Consider the following 17890-nt stretch of genomic DNA (forward strand, 5'->3'; position numbering starts at 1 on the left):
TGATTCTAGTTTGTTTTCTTCTCTTTGTTTATATTACGGTTATGGTCTAGAGCTTGCAAGATCCTGTGAATAAACTAACTGAAAAAGCAGAAAAGGAGGACCTGCAGATTGAAAGCACTAATTCAGTGGAAGATCAGCAAAGTCAGTAAGTCACATGTCCTATATATTAAAATAATAATATTTTTGTTTATAATCTGCTTCGTGGTTGTTAAAGTCACCAAAAGTAAGTAGAAATGTAAGTGGAATTATAAGTAATTCTAAAATAAAATTAGAAGTAGAAATATAGACACAGCTAGTCTAATCTTACTAGTTAGCTCAATACAAGAATTTCTGAAATATTGTAATGTGTGAAAACTAATTAACTTTATGGTGAAATTAAGAGCTTTAAAGACCCATTAAACCCTTACGTATTTTTCATCTTTCCTAGCCTTTTTTTTTATTTTTATCAGCTTTTGCTTCATTTTTTCTTTATTAAGAGAAATGGTAAACAACTATACCTGGGAGAAGATATATGAGCTTTGTATTTCACCTTTCAGCAGCATCTCCTTTCACCTGGGAATAGGATATAGATTACTGATTGCTCTGAGCAGCAATCAGTTTTTGTAATGTATACACCATCAGTTAGTAATCCAATGAAGCAGTAGGTACTTAGTATAACATACATCTAAGTGAGCTGATGCTGTCAAGGTTTGAGTTACCTGTAACTGAGGTGAGAGAGACTTATGAATGGACTGCTATGGGGAGGGGAGAACAGGAGAACTGGAGAATGAGATGTGATCTCTCCCCTACCTGACCATCAGGATTCAGTTGCCAGAAGATGCAATGTTGATATAATCCTGCTGCCACCTGTTGTTTTGACTATCCTTGCTACAATGAAGTGCCCAGCAAAGGATCAGTTGTCAAAAAGCAGAGAACAGCTTGACTGATTAGTGGATTTTGCTCAACTATTTATAATAATGGATTTTTAAAGAGTTCAGGTTTTCAGTCCTCTTTCTGGTTTAGATTCAGAACCACCAACCAGAACCAGTTTATAAATTGGTCAGATTTGGTGTTATTCAGATTAGAAAGGACTTGACCAAGTACCATTTGGCAGGTGGTTGTCACCACAGCACTTCCCTTAAATCTGTTGCATCTCATGTGACAATAATAAAGAATGTAATAAATAACTGTTTTCCTCAATGTTGAATATAAAGTTCTAGAATGAATGCATGATTTATGCAAGATATGTGCATTGACACCTACCAGCAAATGATAAGATGCCATGTCATGGTTGCAATTGTTTTTATTTATGGATTATCTTTTACCTTGTCTGGCATAAACCTGAGGGGAAAAAATGTCACAATTTTGCTGTATAAAATCATAAACAAACATCTAGGACTCTAGATGTTGTATAAAACAAAGCTTTTAAAGTCCTCATGAACTTTCCATTCACAGTAAACATTCATTATAATAGAATGTGGCCTGAATCTGATTTTCGTCTACCACAAGCCTAACCTCAAGAGCTTGGGAGGTGGCTCCTTCTGTCCTGTCACTAGAGATAGATAAGAGGAATGTGCCTACCCAGTCCTTTTCAGCACCATATCAGCTTTGTGGCTACTTCATTCCCAACTCCTTGAATGACTTTACACAAAGTAATAGCAGTTAGAAAGTATAGGTTCTTCATTGAAGAGATTACTTTTGTATAAGAACTGGATGTAAACCGCAGCTTTTTTTTTTTTCCTGTTGAGAGCTTGTTTTATCAACACTGCTGATCTTTTCTTTTAAAAATCTGCTGAAATGGGACAAAACTCACCTGTCTGTTGATTTTTAATTACTTGCTATTAAAAAGAGAAGGGCAAACTGGTTGGGTTTCTTTTTGGTTGCTTTTTTTTCTGGTGGGGGTGGGGGAGAGGGGGAGCAGTTGTACCTCCATGATAGCTATGAAAGACCAGATGTGGAAAAGCAGAATGTACTATACTTTTCGTTACAGATTTAGTTATATTAAAAATAGAAGGATGGTAGGTTTTGATAGTTGGTATTTCAATCTAATTTTCACTTTCAACAGACTTCTACCAATGAAACAATAAAAGGTAACAACAGACCAGCATATACAGCAAATGCAAGAGTCCATCTGTTTTTACTATTTATTTATTACTGATATGATTCTGTAGCAATGTGACCTAAAAGAGGAAAATTTATTATTATTCTAGAGCCTTAGAATTAATTTCTCAATCTTTTTTCTTATTCTTTCAAATTAAGGTTGATTTCATTAGAAGAGGAGAGCCATACCAAGGAATCAAACTATTCAGGTATTTTATTTCATGTTATCATAACTTCATAAGTGCTGTAAAACATGGGGGGTTTTGTTTTGTTTATTTCCTATATCAGTTTCACCCAGCAAATCCCTACAAACACATAAAACTTAAGGCCAGGAAGATCTCTTAAAACTAATCTCTTACATATTACATCCCACTGCATTTCATTCAGTCACTCTCAGATAGATCTTGTCTTCTGAAGCCTAATTCTTACCTTGGGCATGTAGCCTTCAAGAAAGTATTCTGCAGGTTAGTAGGTGTTGAGGCAAGGGAAGTGTGCCACTTAGCTCACTAGTTTGTTCCAGTGATTAAACATGTACTCCATGAAAAACTTGATGAATTCAGTGGAACTTCTGCCCAAAAGCCTGGCAAAGTCATATTCAGCTGCTGCCAATGACCTTATGGGTTGTTTATTACACAGTAACACAGCCAGGCTCCATTTGGAGGTGCATAGGGAAAGAATGGGAGGCAGTGGGCACAAGTGACAGGAAGGGAAATTCTGAGTACATACTAAGAAAAAGGTGTTTACAGTGAGGGTAGTGAAGTGCTGGGAAAAGTAGAATCTTCACACCTGGAGATCTTCAAGACAAAATAACTTCATAGCTCAAGGCTTAGATAAGATCACCCCCACAGGTCTCTCCAACCTTAACAATTCCTGGCTTTTAATATATCTTTTTCTACTAAATTAATGGAGAATAATTTTAATATGTCATATTTTATCCTCCCTGAAGATACTTAAAAAATACTACATGAAAATCAAGACTCCTCTCAAATCTTTATTTCAACAGGCTATCCATATCACAGAATATGCCAAGTTGGAAGGGACCCACAATGTTGATGTCTTGAAGACATCTTCTGCTTTATTTTTGAGGGTTTTGTTTCCATTCCACTTTACAAATCCCTTTTCAAATATATAACTGTACAAGAGATTTCTGATGTTGTTCTCATGTGTCATGTTTTTAGAAGGTAAAATCACATTCCTGTTTCTAGATCCAAGAAGGATATCTCATTTTGCTGCAACATCAAGTTTAAAACTCATATCTGAATTTATTGTTTATCAGGACTCAGTTCCTTTTGGTCACAGCTTTCCAGGACTCATTTATCCTTTCTAAAACATGGCATATATTCCTTATGCCTAGAGATATAACTTACAAGTTGGTGGTATTAAATTCCTCCAGCTCTGACTACAGAAACTGATTGACTGGCCTGACTGACCACCTCTAATAGTCTGTTAGTTGTTTGCACATTTTTTTCAAGGGTGATTTTGTATTTACTTCCAGATGACTGCTAAAGCCATTGAATAGCAATGGATAAAACACTAAGCCTTGCAGATCTAAACTAGAAACACTTCTACTTTGCAATTATTTCTCCTAACAATGTGTTTTTGACATCTGTTAGTTGTCACATTCCTAATCTGTTCAATATGTTCTTTATACGTTTTACTCAGTGCTAACTTTTAGCTGGAAGGCTCTGCAGTGCAAAGTCAAGTTGTTTCTAAACAAATATCTTTACTGAAAAATAGCTCACAGTTTTATCAAAGAATTAAATTAGTTGTGTTTTTTTAACTAGATCTGCTTGCCATAAAAACAACAGTAAATTATTATAGGAGCATTTATTATGCTCATGTTCTTTTGCTGAATCCTATACTGAATGGCATTCTGTTAGTGTTTTAACTAGGAGTAATGGTGAGCTACCAGCCCCGAGTTACCTACAATTACTTGAGTCACCCTCTTTAATTACTTTTGTTGTTTGGATGGGGTTTTTTTGTAGTAATGACACAATATTAGGACATTTCCAGTGTTTTGAAGTTTCACCCACTTTGCAATTAATTAGATCAGATATATCTTTGACAAAATATTTTAATATTCTTGGATATAAAATCTGACTTATATTTTCTTAGCAGATGTTTTCTAGAATCTCAGTTACTTATGGACTGTAAAATATTTCACCATAATATAAATACCTTGTTCTGTCTCTTTCTCCATCACCCCTAAAAGGAACTGAAGTGTTTTGAAATATTTCTAACTGCTCTGCTAAATTTTTCCATCTCCATACAGTAGCAGGTCTGTGACATTGCTAAGATTTTTTTTTTTCCTTAAACTACCCTTTATGTTCAAAAGTCATACAGATATAGTGCCTCTTGTGAGGGAGCCATGTTGCTTCTTAGTTTTCCTCACCAACTACTTCTACTTCGTAACTTTCATTTCTTTATCATTTGCTCTGCATTTTCCCTAATATACTATGGATGTCTTCAAGATTGTCTCCATGATGTTTACCACTCAACTAAGGCAGGCTTCCAGCACAGCTGTAGCTTTTTCATTACATAACTATGGCCATCCATATCCCACCTATCATGAACTTCTCTTTCTGATTTTCTTTTCCCCTCTACCAGTCAGTCTAGGATTGGCTTTTTCCCTCTTTAGCTCTATGCACTGTCCTTTTATGAAAGCATCATGTATATTTGTTCATGTGTGTTTATGCCTCTCCTGTCTGTCTGTGTACAGAGTGCAATCAGATGTGGTCATGGGTTCTTAAATGACCAGCTGATTCTATTTCTGATAGCACATTTCCGTCCTAGCAAAGCCTTATAAAAATAAAATTATATCAACAGCAAGCTGTTCTGTTTCCTTTAAGTTCTGAACACACCTTGAAGTTTCTCTTGGAAGGTTTTAGCATTTCTCTTGAAAGGGTTTGGGATTCCATTTTTATTCCCTGTAGAGAGTTTTATTTCTCCTTTCCAGTCTCTCGTGCGAGGCTTCCAGCAGATGGGCTTTCCAGATCTGGCAATACTGTGACCAAACCCTTCCTTTACCTTTAGAGCTACAAACTTAGTTGTGTAGGAGCTAAATTTCCCCAACGGTTAATGGTGGGAGAAAGGCATGTTCAGCAGGTAGCTCATCCCTCCTGCTTTGCTACATGTCTTAAATGGGATTAATCACCTGAGGGAGTTGTCTTTGTCTTTGCTGATAGACAGAATCGAGATGATTGTTTTGACTCCATGTCTCATCTGTGAGACTTGCTGAGAGTTTAAGGTGGTGGTTTGTCACCTCTAGCTTATAACCCTCAGGTATACATTTTCCCTCCCATTGTTCTTAGCCCATTTACTTTCCTGCAGAGGAGATGTTGTTACTTATATCCTGACCTGGGGTACTTTGTGGGAAGATTCCTTTTCCCTATTCCCAGAGTTGGTATTAAGAAGAACATACTGCCAAGGAAGGCAGTATTTAGAGAGTGACAAGGTCCTGGCACATTTGTTATCCCTCCCGGCCTGTCTAAGTACAAGCTTCTAAAAGAGATGTCTCTGCTTCTGGAGGACAGGAGAGACCTGTCTGATTCTTGCAGTTGCCTCAGTTGGGTGCACTCAGCCTGCAGAGGGCCTAGGGTGGCAGTCAGGGATTCAAAGGAAGATCCCCCTCAGGTTATTTATTAGTCAGCAATTTGCCTCACTTCTTCGAAATGCTTGTATCTTGGCTCTTTCATCCATTGTGACCAGGCTTATTTTAAACGTGACTCATTTAAAACATGAATACCAACCACCTTGCATGTTGATCTTATAGTGACGTTGTTTATAAGCATAGTCTCCTGCAAAGTGCAGTTTGACATGTTTATGGATCTTGGTTACAGCTGATGATGGCAAGGATGTCATCTCCATGTTACAAGGAAATTGTAGCCACAAGCAGAACTCAGGTGAAGAGACTTAACAAAACTACCTTTAGATGTATACACACTGATTGTCAGTGTGCCGCCGATCTTCCTGTGTTGCTTTTAATTTTTTTTTTATTTGTTCTTTTTTTTTTCTTTTAGGTGCCATAGATGACTTATTAGACCTGCAGCCTGAAGAAAATGGTATGAAATAATTGTGCATGTCTGTTTCATCTGCTTTTCTTTCCATCATAGTCACCAAGTGTAACTTTAATCTTAGTTCTTAAGTGTTTTCACACTCTGAAAGGTTGAATGAAATTATTCTACAGCACTATTTAAATAGTGTTAAAGGAAACTTAGCAGAGGCACTACTCCTGATGTCGTAATATGAAGTAAATGTTACTGGGGATAAAATGTTTTGTACCAGCTAATTCAAGATTAGGTAGACTGGAGTATATCCTGTTTGCCCCACTGAAGAGGGTTCCACTGTAAAACTTACCCCTTCTATAACATTTCACAAACTTTTCTTTTTTGGTTCTTTAATTGTTGAACTACAACTCTTGGGAATACACTAGTGACCACAAAATTTTTTGTTAGAAATGTACATATCAGAAACAAATAATTTAGTCCTCTTAAAACTATATAAGAACTGGTGACTTCTTCTAGCTAGAGTTAATTAAATCCATTATGCTGTCTTTATGCTTCCATGATTGCTCAAGAGGCTGTGCTGTTTAACCATATAACATGTGAAAGATCTGGGTAAAAGTTTTATATTGAGTTTTCATATGAAGTCAGAGTATTGCCTGTAATTTTCCATTTGCTTTTCACTCATATATCTCAGAAGAATGAGTAAAAAAAACTTCAACAACAAAAACAACTGGGGCAACTCAAAAAGCAAATGAAGCAAAGAAAAAAATCCCTTTGTGTGGTTTAGTCAGTCAGACTGAGAGTGTAATTGTATTTAAGACTCTGCCTTCATGGTAGGTAAGGACATTTGCGAACACCTTGACTTTGGATTTGCCACGGGCATTTTCTTGCACTGGGGGGAAATTATCCATGTGGGGAATCACCCATGAAAGCAGAAACAGGGATAGTTCCTCAGCTGTCTGTGCAGAAGCAGCCCTAATCTGTGGATAGATAAGGTAGCAATGACTTCTTTTCTGTGGTTAATAAAAAAGGTCAGTGCATGTCTGATAGTGCCATTTTTTTTTCTGGTTTTCTTCTTACTCAGTTCCATTCCTTGTTGGGCCTTCTTAGTGGAGGTACAGAAAATGCATATAGTTATTGCTCATACAAGTTCAGCTGTGTGATTCTTTTTTCTTTAGTCAAATAATTACCTTGATACGAAAACTGTTGTGGGGTGTCTGCATCAGCTAAGGATGGCTATGGCACTTTTAAAATATCAGCCATTTGCCTTAATTTTACACACTAGCTAGCTTTAGGCTATTGAATATTGCATTATTTTAAGTGAACCAGTATGGTTAGAGGTACACTTTCATGTGTGTTTCAGAAGGAAGTCTTAATCCTGTGTTGCCAATCATGTACTGTTGTAATTTTTTTAGTTTCTCTTCACTTTTTCGTTTCTTTTAATACGCGCAAAATGAGGCATGTTTGTGAAGGAATATGAGCATTGCTAGAGGCTTGTTCAAACAACTAGAAAAAGAATGTAGTGACATTGTTCTTTCAGTGTTTTATTGGAAGTTTTGGATTTTTTTTCATGGACATTTATAAGGCAGCATGTGCATACAGAAAAAAGGATTTGGTCTGAAAATGGGCAGTGAAAACAGAGAAACAGGAAAAGAGGTAATAGAAGATTTACGGATGAAGTGAGAAAGTCCATATCATTCTAGTAATCTAGCAGAAATACCACATAAGTAATATCTCAGTAAGCAAGACTGGTTTCTATATAACCTTTATTGCAAACAAGGATAGAACTTGCTGCTGCTTACTCGAGGTAGCCTGAGCGTAAACACCACCCCTGCCCTCTCCTGCGGCGGGTGCACAGTCCCCACAGGAACATCAGAAAGACTGCTGAGCCAAGAAATGTGTCACTCCTCAGATTTCTGGTGGTCATTACGCACTGCAGCAAGACCTAACTGCTCTTTAGAAGTAAAGCTCTGTGTTGTACTTTCTCCTCTGGTAAGAATGGGACTCCTGCAGTGGTTACCCCGACAGAGCAGAGCTTTGCTCTGAGCTGTGCTGCTGCAACTGTTCCGCTCTGGGGCACTTGTGGTTAGGTGCGGTGTTGGCGGTGTGTCTTAGCGGATCTGTTACAAGTGCTGCTCCCTTTGCATCTCCCCTTGCAGGGGCTTCCTGAAAGCAGCTTTGAGATGATGATGCCCCATAGAGATCAGAGTTCTTAAGTGCCTTTGAAATAGCAGGTGTGTTTCCCCTATGGGAGGATTTACCCCTCTGCCTCACCTGCTGAATGACTTGAGGGAATTGTAGATACTTGGACAACATTAATTTTCTTTGCTGTTTATCTGAAGATGGGAAAACAGCCTGAAAATTCAGGAGAATAAATTGTTTTCAATGGTATTTTAGTTATAGTCTAGTGGGAACATCAGGAGAATTTATGTGTTTGTAATGTTTCTATTTCTGATTTTTAGGCCCTGTCAGGGAGTACAGAGGTATATAAAAATGTGAATTAGAAAGGAGCTGAATCTCACAACTGACTTCAGTAATGAATAAAATCCTTTTATTGTGTGTTTGTTTATCAGTTTCTTAGTACGTAGGTGTGTGTGCTGACGCATGAGTCTATTTTAAAACACAGTTTTGCACTTTTTTTCCTCCTCTGACTCAACTTCAACCATTTAATTATAAATTACTACAGCTATTAAAAGGAAACTTTGCTGAAAATGCTGTTGCCTTTCAGTAAAATGGCCTGTTGCACTGACACTTTGCTACTGTCAATCTTTTATCCCAACCAAAAGGGTTAAAAAGCATCTTTGTAAGTTGTTATGCAACTTGGAGAGCTCAGCTGATCTACCCCACCTTTGGAAAAGTGAGGTTACTTCTGTGCCTTACCACAAGTTTGAAATAGGCATAATTAAGATAAACTGATGTGGATTTCAGTAACGTAACATTATCAGCCTTGTTAACCACCATTTTTGTGAACTGCAGACTCCCACAGTGGAGCTCCAAGTAAAATAACACTTGGGGTTCCATGATAGTTCTTTAACGTTCCAAATATATTGGAAAAGGATTATGATCCTGGTTACCAGTTTTGTGTATTTTATATAACTATTTGACACTTCTAAAATAGGAAATTTTTTTTTTAAGGAGTAATGGCTCAAGTGATCTAAGAGCTTCTTCAGCTGCAGTTCTGGTACTGGAAAAACTAGCACAGGCAATCAGAAGGAAAGTGGGCCCCAGTTATTTCTCAGCAGCTTATGAGAAGAAAAAAATGACTACAGGTTTGAACAGTGTAGAAATCTAACTGTGCATTAAAGTAACCTTTTTTCATTGGGAAATACCCCAATAATTCAAGCATTGGTCAGAAGGTCATAAAGATGATCTTAAGTATGTTCTTACAAAATTCTAGAATAATCCCTAACTCTTACCTTTTTTTCAGTTTATATCAATCTGATTTTTTTGGGAGTTTTACATAATGTTTCAAGAAGCAACATAAAAGTAGTCTTCTCCAATTATTTAAATATTAGACTACGTAATGATTTTGGTGTGTTTAATAGATTTTTAAGCATACTTATAGTATTATTTTTAACGAGAAGTGAGTGTTAATAGCAGTGAGGTTATCTATGATAATCAAGGAATTATTTGTTGCATAAGGTACAAACCCAGATGTCCAATAGAACTGGGTCTAAAAGAGAAAAAAAAATATTCATGCAAAAATTTTCCATTTCACTTAACGTACAAAACCCAGAGTGGTTATTTTTTAAGAAGTTCCTGCTTTGTCTAAAAAATTATTTCTCTTGAATCTCTTGTTCTGAGACAGCTTCAAAGGAACAGTTTGTGAGGTCCTTGGAGCCAGAACCTGGTGATAAGGATGACATGGTATTACTGAATGAGATCCTCAATGCTTCCTCCCTGGATGAGGGGGAATTCAGCAAAGAGTGGACAGCCGTGTTTGGACAGGTTGGTGATCTCACCACGAACTCTTCAACTAGAGATGGGGAGAATACTTCATCATCTGTGGTACCATCACCATCAGGCTACTTGCCCTCACAGCTGCTAGACCAAAACATGAATGACTTGCAGTCATCCTTACATGGTGAGAGCTCATCTTGTTCTCTTGGTATGTGTGAAGTATTAAGTACCTAAAACCTAAAGTCAAGATTACTGTCTTGAATGTTTTCATTGAGCTTCCTGAAATGTTCTATGGGCCTTTGAGATATTTTTTTCCCTGAAACAGAAAATCTGTTTGAGTGGGTTCTACTGTTTAAATCACAACTCTCGTCTCTGTTAAAGGGCCGGGGAACCAAAAATAATTACTGTATTTTGTCTGGGGATAGTATTTTTAAACAACATAGTGAAAAACAATTGCATTCATTCATTTTTTTCCTCCAAAGCATCCTATACATTGCACATACAGATATGGGTAAGGTAGAATGGGTTGTCTCATCCTAGCAAACCTACAGGTGGATTCCTCTTGCAGTCTGTTTACTGATGCAGCTCTTTCTCTCCTCTTTCTTCTGTGCAGTTGATTCTCTTGGCTTTTCCAAGCTACTGCTGGGGGAGAAAGAAAGAGGGGAACTAGGGCAGAGCTTTCCTGCTGCTGCTTTGGCCTTGAGGAAGGGAGACAGGAAAGATAGGCTGGTGATAACCAGCCAACAGCAACTACCTTCATCCTTCTCACAGTCTGGCTAGATTTCTCCTAGGGCTTTGCAAGCTGGAGAAGGACCTTGGCTTTTTGGGCTTTGTCCCAGGTCATTTAAATCTCACTTGCGGAAGAGTGATATAGGAAAAGCTAGCAGGCTGACTCTATCCTGAAGATTACTTCTTGGAATCTGTGCAACTGGTAGAATCACTCATGATGTAAAATGACCTGTCACATTTTGGCAAAAATAAGAAAGTCAAATTTACCTTACAATTAATACACTTACCACCAGCACCCCTAGAGCAAGATGTCTGGGTTCACTGATTTCAGCTCTTAGTTGGAAAATGGGGGAATGACATTTGTAATGATGCACAGTTTTAGATGTATGTTTATGATAAGATACGCGATTTTAAGCAAGTTACTGAAAATAGCAAGAGAATTATTATGAGATTGGGGGTTTTTCCACAGCTTTACATATTCTTAAATGTATTTTTACATATCAGCGTAATTTACATTTTTAAATGTAAATATCATTTAAACATATTTTTAAATGTAAATATGTTTCTGTAGGAAAAATATTTTTGAGGTATAAATAGCAAGCAGGATTGTGTATCCTTTCTGAGACAGCTGTTAGCTCTCATTTGCACAAGGCACTGGCATTGGCTGCAAAATCAGAACTCGGTTATGTTGCATTCAAGGAACACTAGAAATGGAAAATCCAGTCCAGTCAACATGGTATCCCAAAATATTTTTGAATTAAAAAAAAGAATAAATCTGTACTGGAAGAGCAAAATATGTTGATGTTTTCAAATGGATTTCCAAGGTTTTGGCAGAAGATCGTGGTAATTGGTGTACTGGCATTTGAAAAGTCAGGGCTAATCAGCTGAGTGATTGTATCTGATAATCAGCATGTTCCCAGCTAACTTAATTTGCTGAGTAAAATGCATTATTTAAACTAACTTTCATAGGCTATTTTTCTTTTTAAGTTTTTTGTTTATTTTTCAACAAAAGGTGAAATTTGGTCCATTTTATATCTAGTGAAAACTCAGCTTTAATCTTAAACTACATTTCATTTCACTTCACAATGTCTCTTTCATAATTTGACTTATCAATAAATATGGGAACAGAGACTTTTTTCTTAAACAAAATACTAACTGACATATAAGCATATCTAGACATACAAGTAGGAAATATTAGAATATAGTGATTATATTTTTACTGAGGGCTTGTGATACATCTCCTACACTTTTTTTCCCCTGTGTGGTAGGATTACTTAATAATTATTAAGTGTGAAGCACTACACTGTAGCCTCGATGTTGCATACTTCCTGTGTGAATTTGGCCTTAAGACCATAAAGATTCTTAAAACTCACATGCTTAACTTTAAGCACATTAACTTTTCTATTAACTTCAGTGGGATTACTTACTTATTTTATGTTAAGCACGCTCATAAATCTTTGGGGCTTTGTTTTCTCTCTGCCTCAGATCTTAATCTGTAAAACAGGCACAATGCTATGCAGGTTATAAACTGTTGCGGTCAGGAATTCCCAGCTCAGAGTTTTCTCTGGCTGTATTTATAGGCAGGATCTAGCACAATGGGACTTTGAATTGCTATGGGGCCACCAGGTACTGGTTTAAAATACATATAAATGTGTATGTGTGTATATATATATATATATGCAATAGAAACAAAGTGTGCTCCCAACAAATCTTTTAGATTCTCCTCCAGATACAGTTTTGTAGTTTGGTTGCCTTTCTGCTTTTTCAGAGAGAGCACTGGCTTTCTTTTTTCATGATGTTTATGACCTCATTTACTTACTTATACCATTAAGGGCTCCTCTTTATCTTCTCTACATGTGCAAAAATTCTGGTTGGTAAGCAAATGCACAGCTCACCATTTCCATTTCTAAATTTCATTGTGGTAACATTTGTGAAGATGCTAACTGAAAAGCAAGCTGATGGTTTCCTTGCTCTCTCGGCAATAACCTTTTGTCTAGTCATGTAACAAAGCCATCCTGTGAACAGGCAAACCAAAACAGGCTTAGGGCCAGCAACTGCTTTCAAATTGATAGGCTGTGGTTTGTTTTTGAAAGGCAAAGTTGTTCTCTGTAGCTCGCTAAAGACATAATTTGTGAAAGTATTTAATAAAAATTCTTGGTCAGTCTTTCCCAGTACCTTCACAGATGGGTAAGTTCATTACGAAAGCATCACGTATTTTCTGGAGCATTTTTGGTTGTGTTTTTTGTTGCTGTTGTTAGATTCTTTTTGTTTTCTAAGTGGCACTTGTGCCACCTGCATTTCAGTAAACAGACACCCAGGCCACAGCACCTCTCATGGATGTGCTGCCTACCACACTTTGGTGCAGGGGCTCAAAAGGAGGGCTGCAAAGGAGTTCACTGGTATGCCAGTCACAGCAGTGTAAAGGAACATCAGTGATGTCTCAGGCAGCCACGTCTTGATCTCCCTGAATTCACTGGGACTCGCACAGAACGTTTGCAGGCAGCACTCTCATTCATTTCTATCAAATTAGGATTTGCCCCTATTTGTTTAAGTAGCTCAATTTAGCCATTGTCATTCATTGACATATCAAAACACTTTCTCACAGTACATCTCCAAACACGCAAAAAGCCTTACAGACTACTGTAGTTGTATATAATGTCCTTTGCCATTCTTGTTTGTAACACAGGCAGAGAAAACGCCTGGAAAAGTATGTCATTCTGAAGAGTTAATGTCATAATTTTCATTATTTATGAAAAACATTTGCTTATTTGAAAGATGAAAACCTCATTTTCAGAGGGCACAAGCTGGCTCACAAGCCTGTATCACCTTTGTGTAGAACAAATACATGTGAGCATTCTGCATACAGATTTGTAAGAAGTTTTTGGTTAGTTTCCTTAGAGAAACAGAGGATGGTTGTGGCTTTAAATTTCCTTCCTATTTCATCTGATTTTACAGAAACACTCTTCTTGCCTCTTTTTAATAGCACAGCTTGGGCTTCAAACCTTTTATAGTCAAGGTAAGACCAGAGAGCGATGAGAATAATCTATTAGAGAGAGGAAGGAATGATGTGACTTGCGTGGCTCTTGCAGAAACTGTCAGGACACTGGGTACCAATATCTGACAGGGGTGCCAAAAGAGCAGAAAATAAGGGGAGGAAGGACAAGAAGAGTAAAAAAGGATATGAGAGCGTAAACTTATAGAAAAAGGAAACTGAATAAGGAAATGCTAACTGTGTGCACAGATGAGCAATCCTGTTTGTGACACTTCCAAATTAGATATACTAGGTCTCTGAGATGGGTGGGTAATTGACCAGGCCAAACTTAAAAAAGAGATATTAATTAAGTTATAAATACAACCTCCAGTCCTATAAATGTAATAAAGGATAAAAACTTAAATATCTTAAGCCAAGGACAAAAATTGCTTTCTTTTTCCTAATATGTTTCCACAGTATGCCACCCCTAGTCATTTTGCCAGCCTGCTCATCTGGCCTCATTAACTGTATTTATCATTACTCTTTTGTGGCTATAAAGTATGCATGTAAGAACAAAAAATTTTGAATACTAAGTTTCACTTTTTCCTGCATATTTAATCTCTCTTTGCTGTAAAGATCCATTCAAATAAAGAACAAAAAAGATACTTCATTAAAATGTAGCTTTAAGTTAACTTGAAGTAATTAATTTTGAATTTAATTCTTCAGTGTTTTACTATATTTTTTTTTCAGAATTATTTCAAAATTAAAAAATCTAGGGTCTCTGAATAAGGTTTTGTCTGGAACAGTGGATGAACTGAAAGTCTTTGGAACTGTAAAAGTAAAGAAAGGTGGAAAAATGTTGATTATGTGTGTTATTTTCACCCAGATGTAAGTGATATTCTTCTCCCTACAGCTGTGTTTGACTTATTACTGAACTGGCCTTGCTGTGAATGAGTATTAACTGTGATTCAATAAAAGACACAAAACTCTAGCCAGGTTAAAGGTTTGAAAAGAGTATAGTTACCTGAATCCAGAGATGATGAAACTGATCCATAGCTACCCTGGTGTTAAGGATGTTGCTCATCTGCAGCATCTGACTGCTGATTTCTTGTATACAAGGAAAGATATGAATGGCCATAAATGTAATATTCTGCTCCACTGTCTGATGGTGCCAGACAGTGGGGTGTTGGAGTTAACAAAGTAATTCTTCACGCTAATGCTGCTGTATTATTGAATTCTAGGATGGGCAGCTAACAGTGTGAGCCCACCATCGAGACCACAGCCAGCACAGAAACCACACAGCCTGAATGTGAATGAAAGCAAAACGCCTGTGAAAGGTGATGGTCATGTATTTTCTTCAGTTTCTTACTTTTCCTTTTTAGCTGTGACTCTTGTATCTATCATGTCTTCTCAGTTACTTTGTTATAATAAAATTTGTTTTTGTAATAGCTACATCTTAATCTTATGCCCCTAATTACTCTGCTGCAGCTTGATTACATGTATGCTATGTCTGTGTATGTACATTATATTTTTTGCTAGGCTTCACTGCTAGTAGCACGTCAAAAGAGTAATTATATAATAAGGGAGCTGAAGCTACAATTTCATTATACTACTTTTAATTTTTGAGTCACACAGAATAGCACCTGCATGCACTTAGTCTAAGCTGAACAATGTTTTGAAGCTCTAGGATTTAGCATTGTGGCTAAAATACAAGAGGCAGAAGAGCCCTAATTGCAAATTTTTTTTGATAAACATACATCATGTCAGTAATCATCTGTTTGAAACTTAATTCAGTTCTTGCAACTGAGCCAAGTGTGCATAGTCCTGCCATCTACTGAGACAAAGCCCTGATGACTTCGACTAGGATTTTCTGGATAAGTGAACCAGGATTACATTGAATTCTTATTGCCACTTTGTACCTATTCTGTGCATTCACATTGGATCAGAAGCAAAATAGAAGATGTTCAGTGAAGAAGAAAGGGGTGACATGTATTCCTTCCCCTGACATTCTTCAGCTCAGCAGAAAAAAAAAATAGAAGGTTAAGGTGTTTTGGAAGCTGTTTTGGAAATTAGTGCAATTACACAGCCACAGAACTGGCACCAGCAAAAGGAACAGCCTTTAGCTACTTGGAAGTCTGTGGTTATGAAAGTGGCAGATACTGCAGCCTTGCAGACACCAAGATGAGCATCATGCCGGGCAGAGCCTATTCTGTCTGTAAATTCCTTGTGTCACAAAGAAAACTGTCATGTGACATTATCTCTCTGAGTGGAAGAGCACATCTTATTTCACTATCACTATAATACATGCTGGGCATAGCGTCACAAAAACAAAGCAAAGCAGGAGACCTCTGTGAAATATGTATTTCAGTGTGGACACAGGGGTGCAATAGTCCAGCTGCTGTTGGAACGTATTCCCTTTTCACATTTTGTTTATATTCATCAAAATAATACTAGAAATTTGTACTTGGGACTGGCTATCAAGTGTAACCCTTCTCCCTCCAGCCAATGCCTTCCCATTAAAACTTAATTCCAGATGAGTAATGACCTTGTGTAGTTGTATACAGGGGAGACAGAACAGTCATATGAACTGGATTTAGGCAAAGGAATTTAGTCCTGTAAGAGAGGTTGAAAGTAAAATTTGCCTTCACTTCCCTTTTGCTGTTTTGCAGGCATGCAGGTGCGCACTCAAATACCTTTCATGAAACAAAGCTAGACAGAGTGAGATTGTTTCTATTTTTAATTCAAGTGTTCTTGTACTTCCCATGGCAGGAGCCATATAAAATACACAGCAGACAGATGTAAAACATTCATCCTTACTAAAGTTCTATATTCTGATAAAGATAGTGTTTTAAAATGCAATCATTCATTCTGATTTTCTTGACAGAAGTGCCCTTAGTAATAAATTAAACAATAGCATGGCATTTGTTTGACCTCAGTCAAACATTCAGTCAGTTTTGTTTTAAGATAGCTGACAAGTCGGTACATTTCTTTTTTCTTCCTTTCTTTTTTTCTCTTTTTTTTCCAGAATCTACAAAGAATCCTAAAGACTTGACTGCTTGGTTCAGTCTCTTTGCTGACCTTGACCCATTATCCAACCCTGATGCTGTTGGGAAAACTGATAAAGAACATGAATTGCTTAATGCATGAGTCAGCTGCCTCTGGTAACTCACATTCTTCCCTTCATCAACACTATTTTGGAGTTAAAAAAAACTAAATGAAAGTTAGTATGCTGTTGTGAAACTATAAAGTATGTGCCATGATAATAAAATTAAAGGGAATGAATCCCCTTTTATATAGGTGCAGTTATTTGCTCTTGTTTTGTATAAAGAGTTCACATTTATTTTCTACATGGATTTACAAAAATAAGGTTAAGAATTAGGGCAGATTTCTTGCCAAATTAGATTATCTGCTAAAACACTGTCTTTGCCTGGGGTGATGCGGAGCTAACACTGGAGTGAAATACAAATTGCAAACCTATTTTTTTATAATGTTTCTTGAGTAAATTAAAAACAAAATCATGTAACTGAGGAGGCTGCATGAGTCAAACATCTATCATGTCTGTAATATATATATTACTGCTATGTTAAGATGTCAACTGAATTTGTTTTGTTAGTACTCACAGTGAAAAACCTGTGCTGGGGCTAATTATTGAAGAAGTAATTTTGGGTCTGTGCAGCCATGGAAAATTTTGCCTTTCTGATTTAACTTATTGGACAAACTGCACTACATAAACAGAAGTCATGCCCAGGAGGCTTCTTTTCTGAGGTTTTTCTCCATTGCACCAACAGAATTTGCACCTGTTTGCAGAAGTTTCTTCAAACTGATGCTTTATCATCCCTTCAAACCATTCATGTTTCTGTTCTGAGAATTTTTCATCCCATTTATTTCTGAAGCACGTGTTATTTTGAGCTTGTTGTGACATTAACTCTTTAATAAAATGATTTTGACAAAAAACCACAACTTTATTCCCACTGGAATGCTGGTGTGCTGTTGAATTGATTGATACATAACAAGCATCCAAAGATAAACATGACCAGTTTTAGACAGTACCTAACAGTTCATTTAGTTTTTGAATAGTAAATCCAGTAGGACAGTTAGAAAATTTGAACTCAAGGCCACGTCCCTTAGCCTCGCTGCTTTTCTTTTACAGCAAAAGAAGGGGAAAAGGATCATAGAATAATAAAGGTTGGAAATGGCCTCCAAGATC

The 17890-nt window shown here is 37.0% G+C and overlaps 1 protein-coding gene across 5 annotated transcripts in view; it reads left to right on the forward strand.

Moving 5' to 3' along the window:
* The window catches only part of ICA1 (islet cell autoantigen 1), a 71020-nt gene extending 53380 nt beyond the window's left edge, over window positions 1–17640 (forward strand). For all 5 annotated transcript variants that reach the window (XM_032702945.1, XM_032702955.1, XM_032702959.1 and 2 more), the window contains 6 exons: window positions 51–145; window positions 2239–2288; window positions 6099–6140; window positions 9892–10167; window positions 14925–15020; window positions 16709–17640. In XM_032702945.1, the coding sequence (XP_032558836.1) occupies window positions 51–145; window positions 2239–2288; window positions 6099–6140; window positions 9892–10167; window positions 14925–15020; window positions 16709–16830 (681 nt within the window). In that variant the 3' untranslated portion in view covers window positions 16831–17640. The remainder of the gene's footprint in view (window positions 1–50; window positions 146–2238; window positions 2289–6098; window positions 6141–9891; window positions 10168–14924; window positions 15021–16708) is intronic.
* The last annotated feature ends 250 nt before the right edge of the window (window positions 17641–17890 follow it).

Source organism: Chiroxiphia lanceolata, chromosome 1, assembly GCF_009829145.1.
Source record: "Chiroxiphia lanceolata isolate bChiLan1 chromosome 1, bChiLan1.pri, whole genome shotgun sequence".
Classification (NCBI taxonomy): domain Eukaryota; kingdom Metazoa; phylum Chordata; class Aves; order Passeriformes; family Pipridae; genus Chiroxiphia; species Chiroxiphia lanceolata.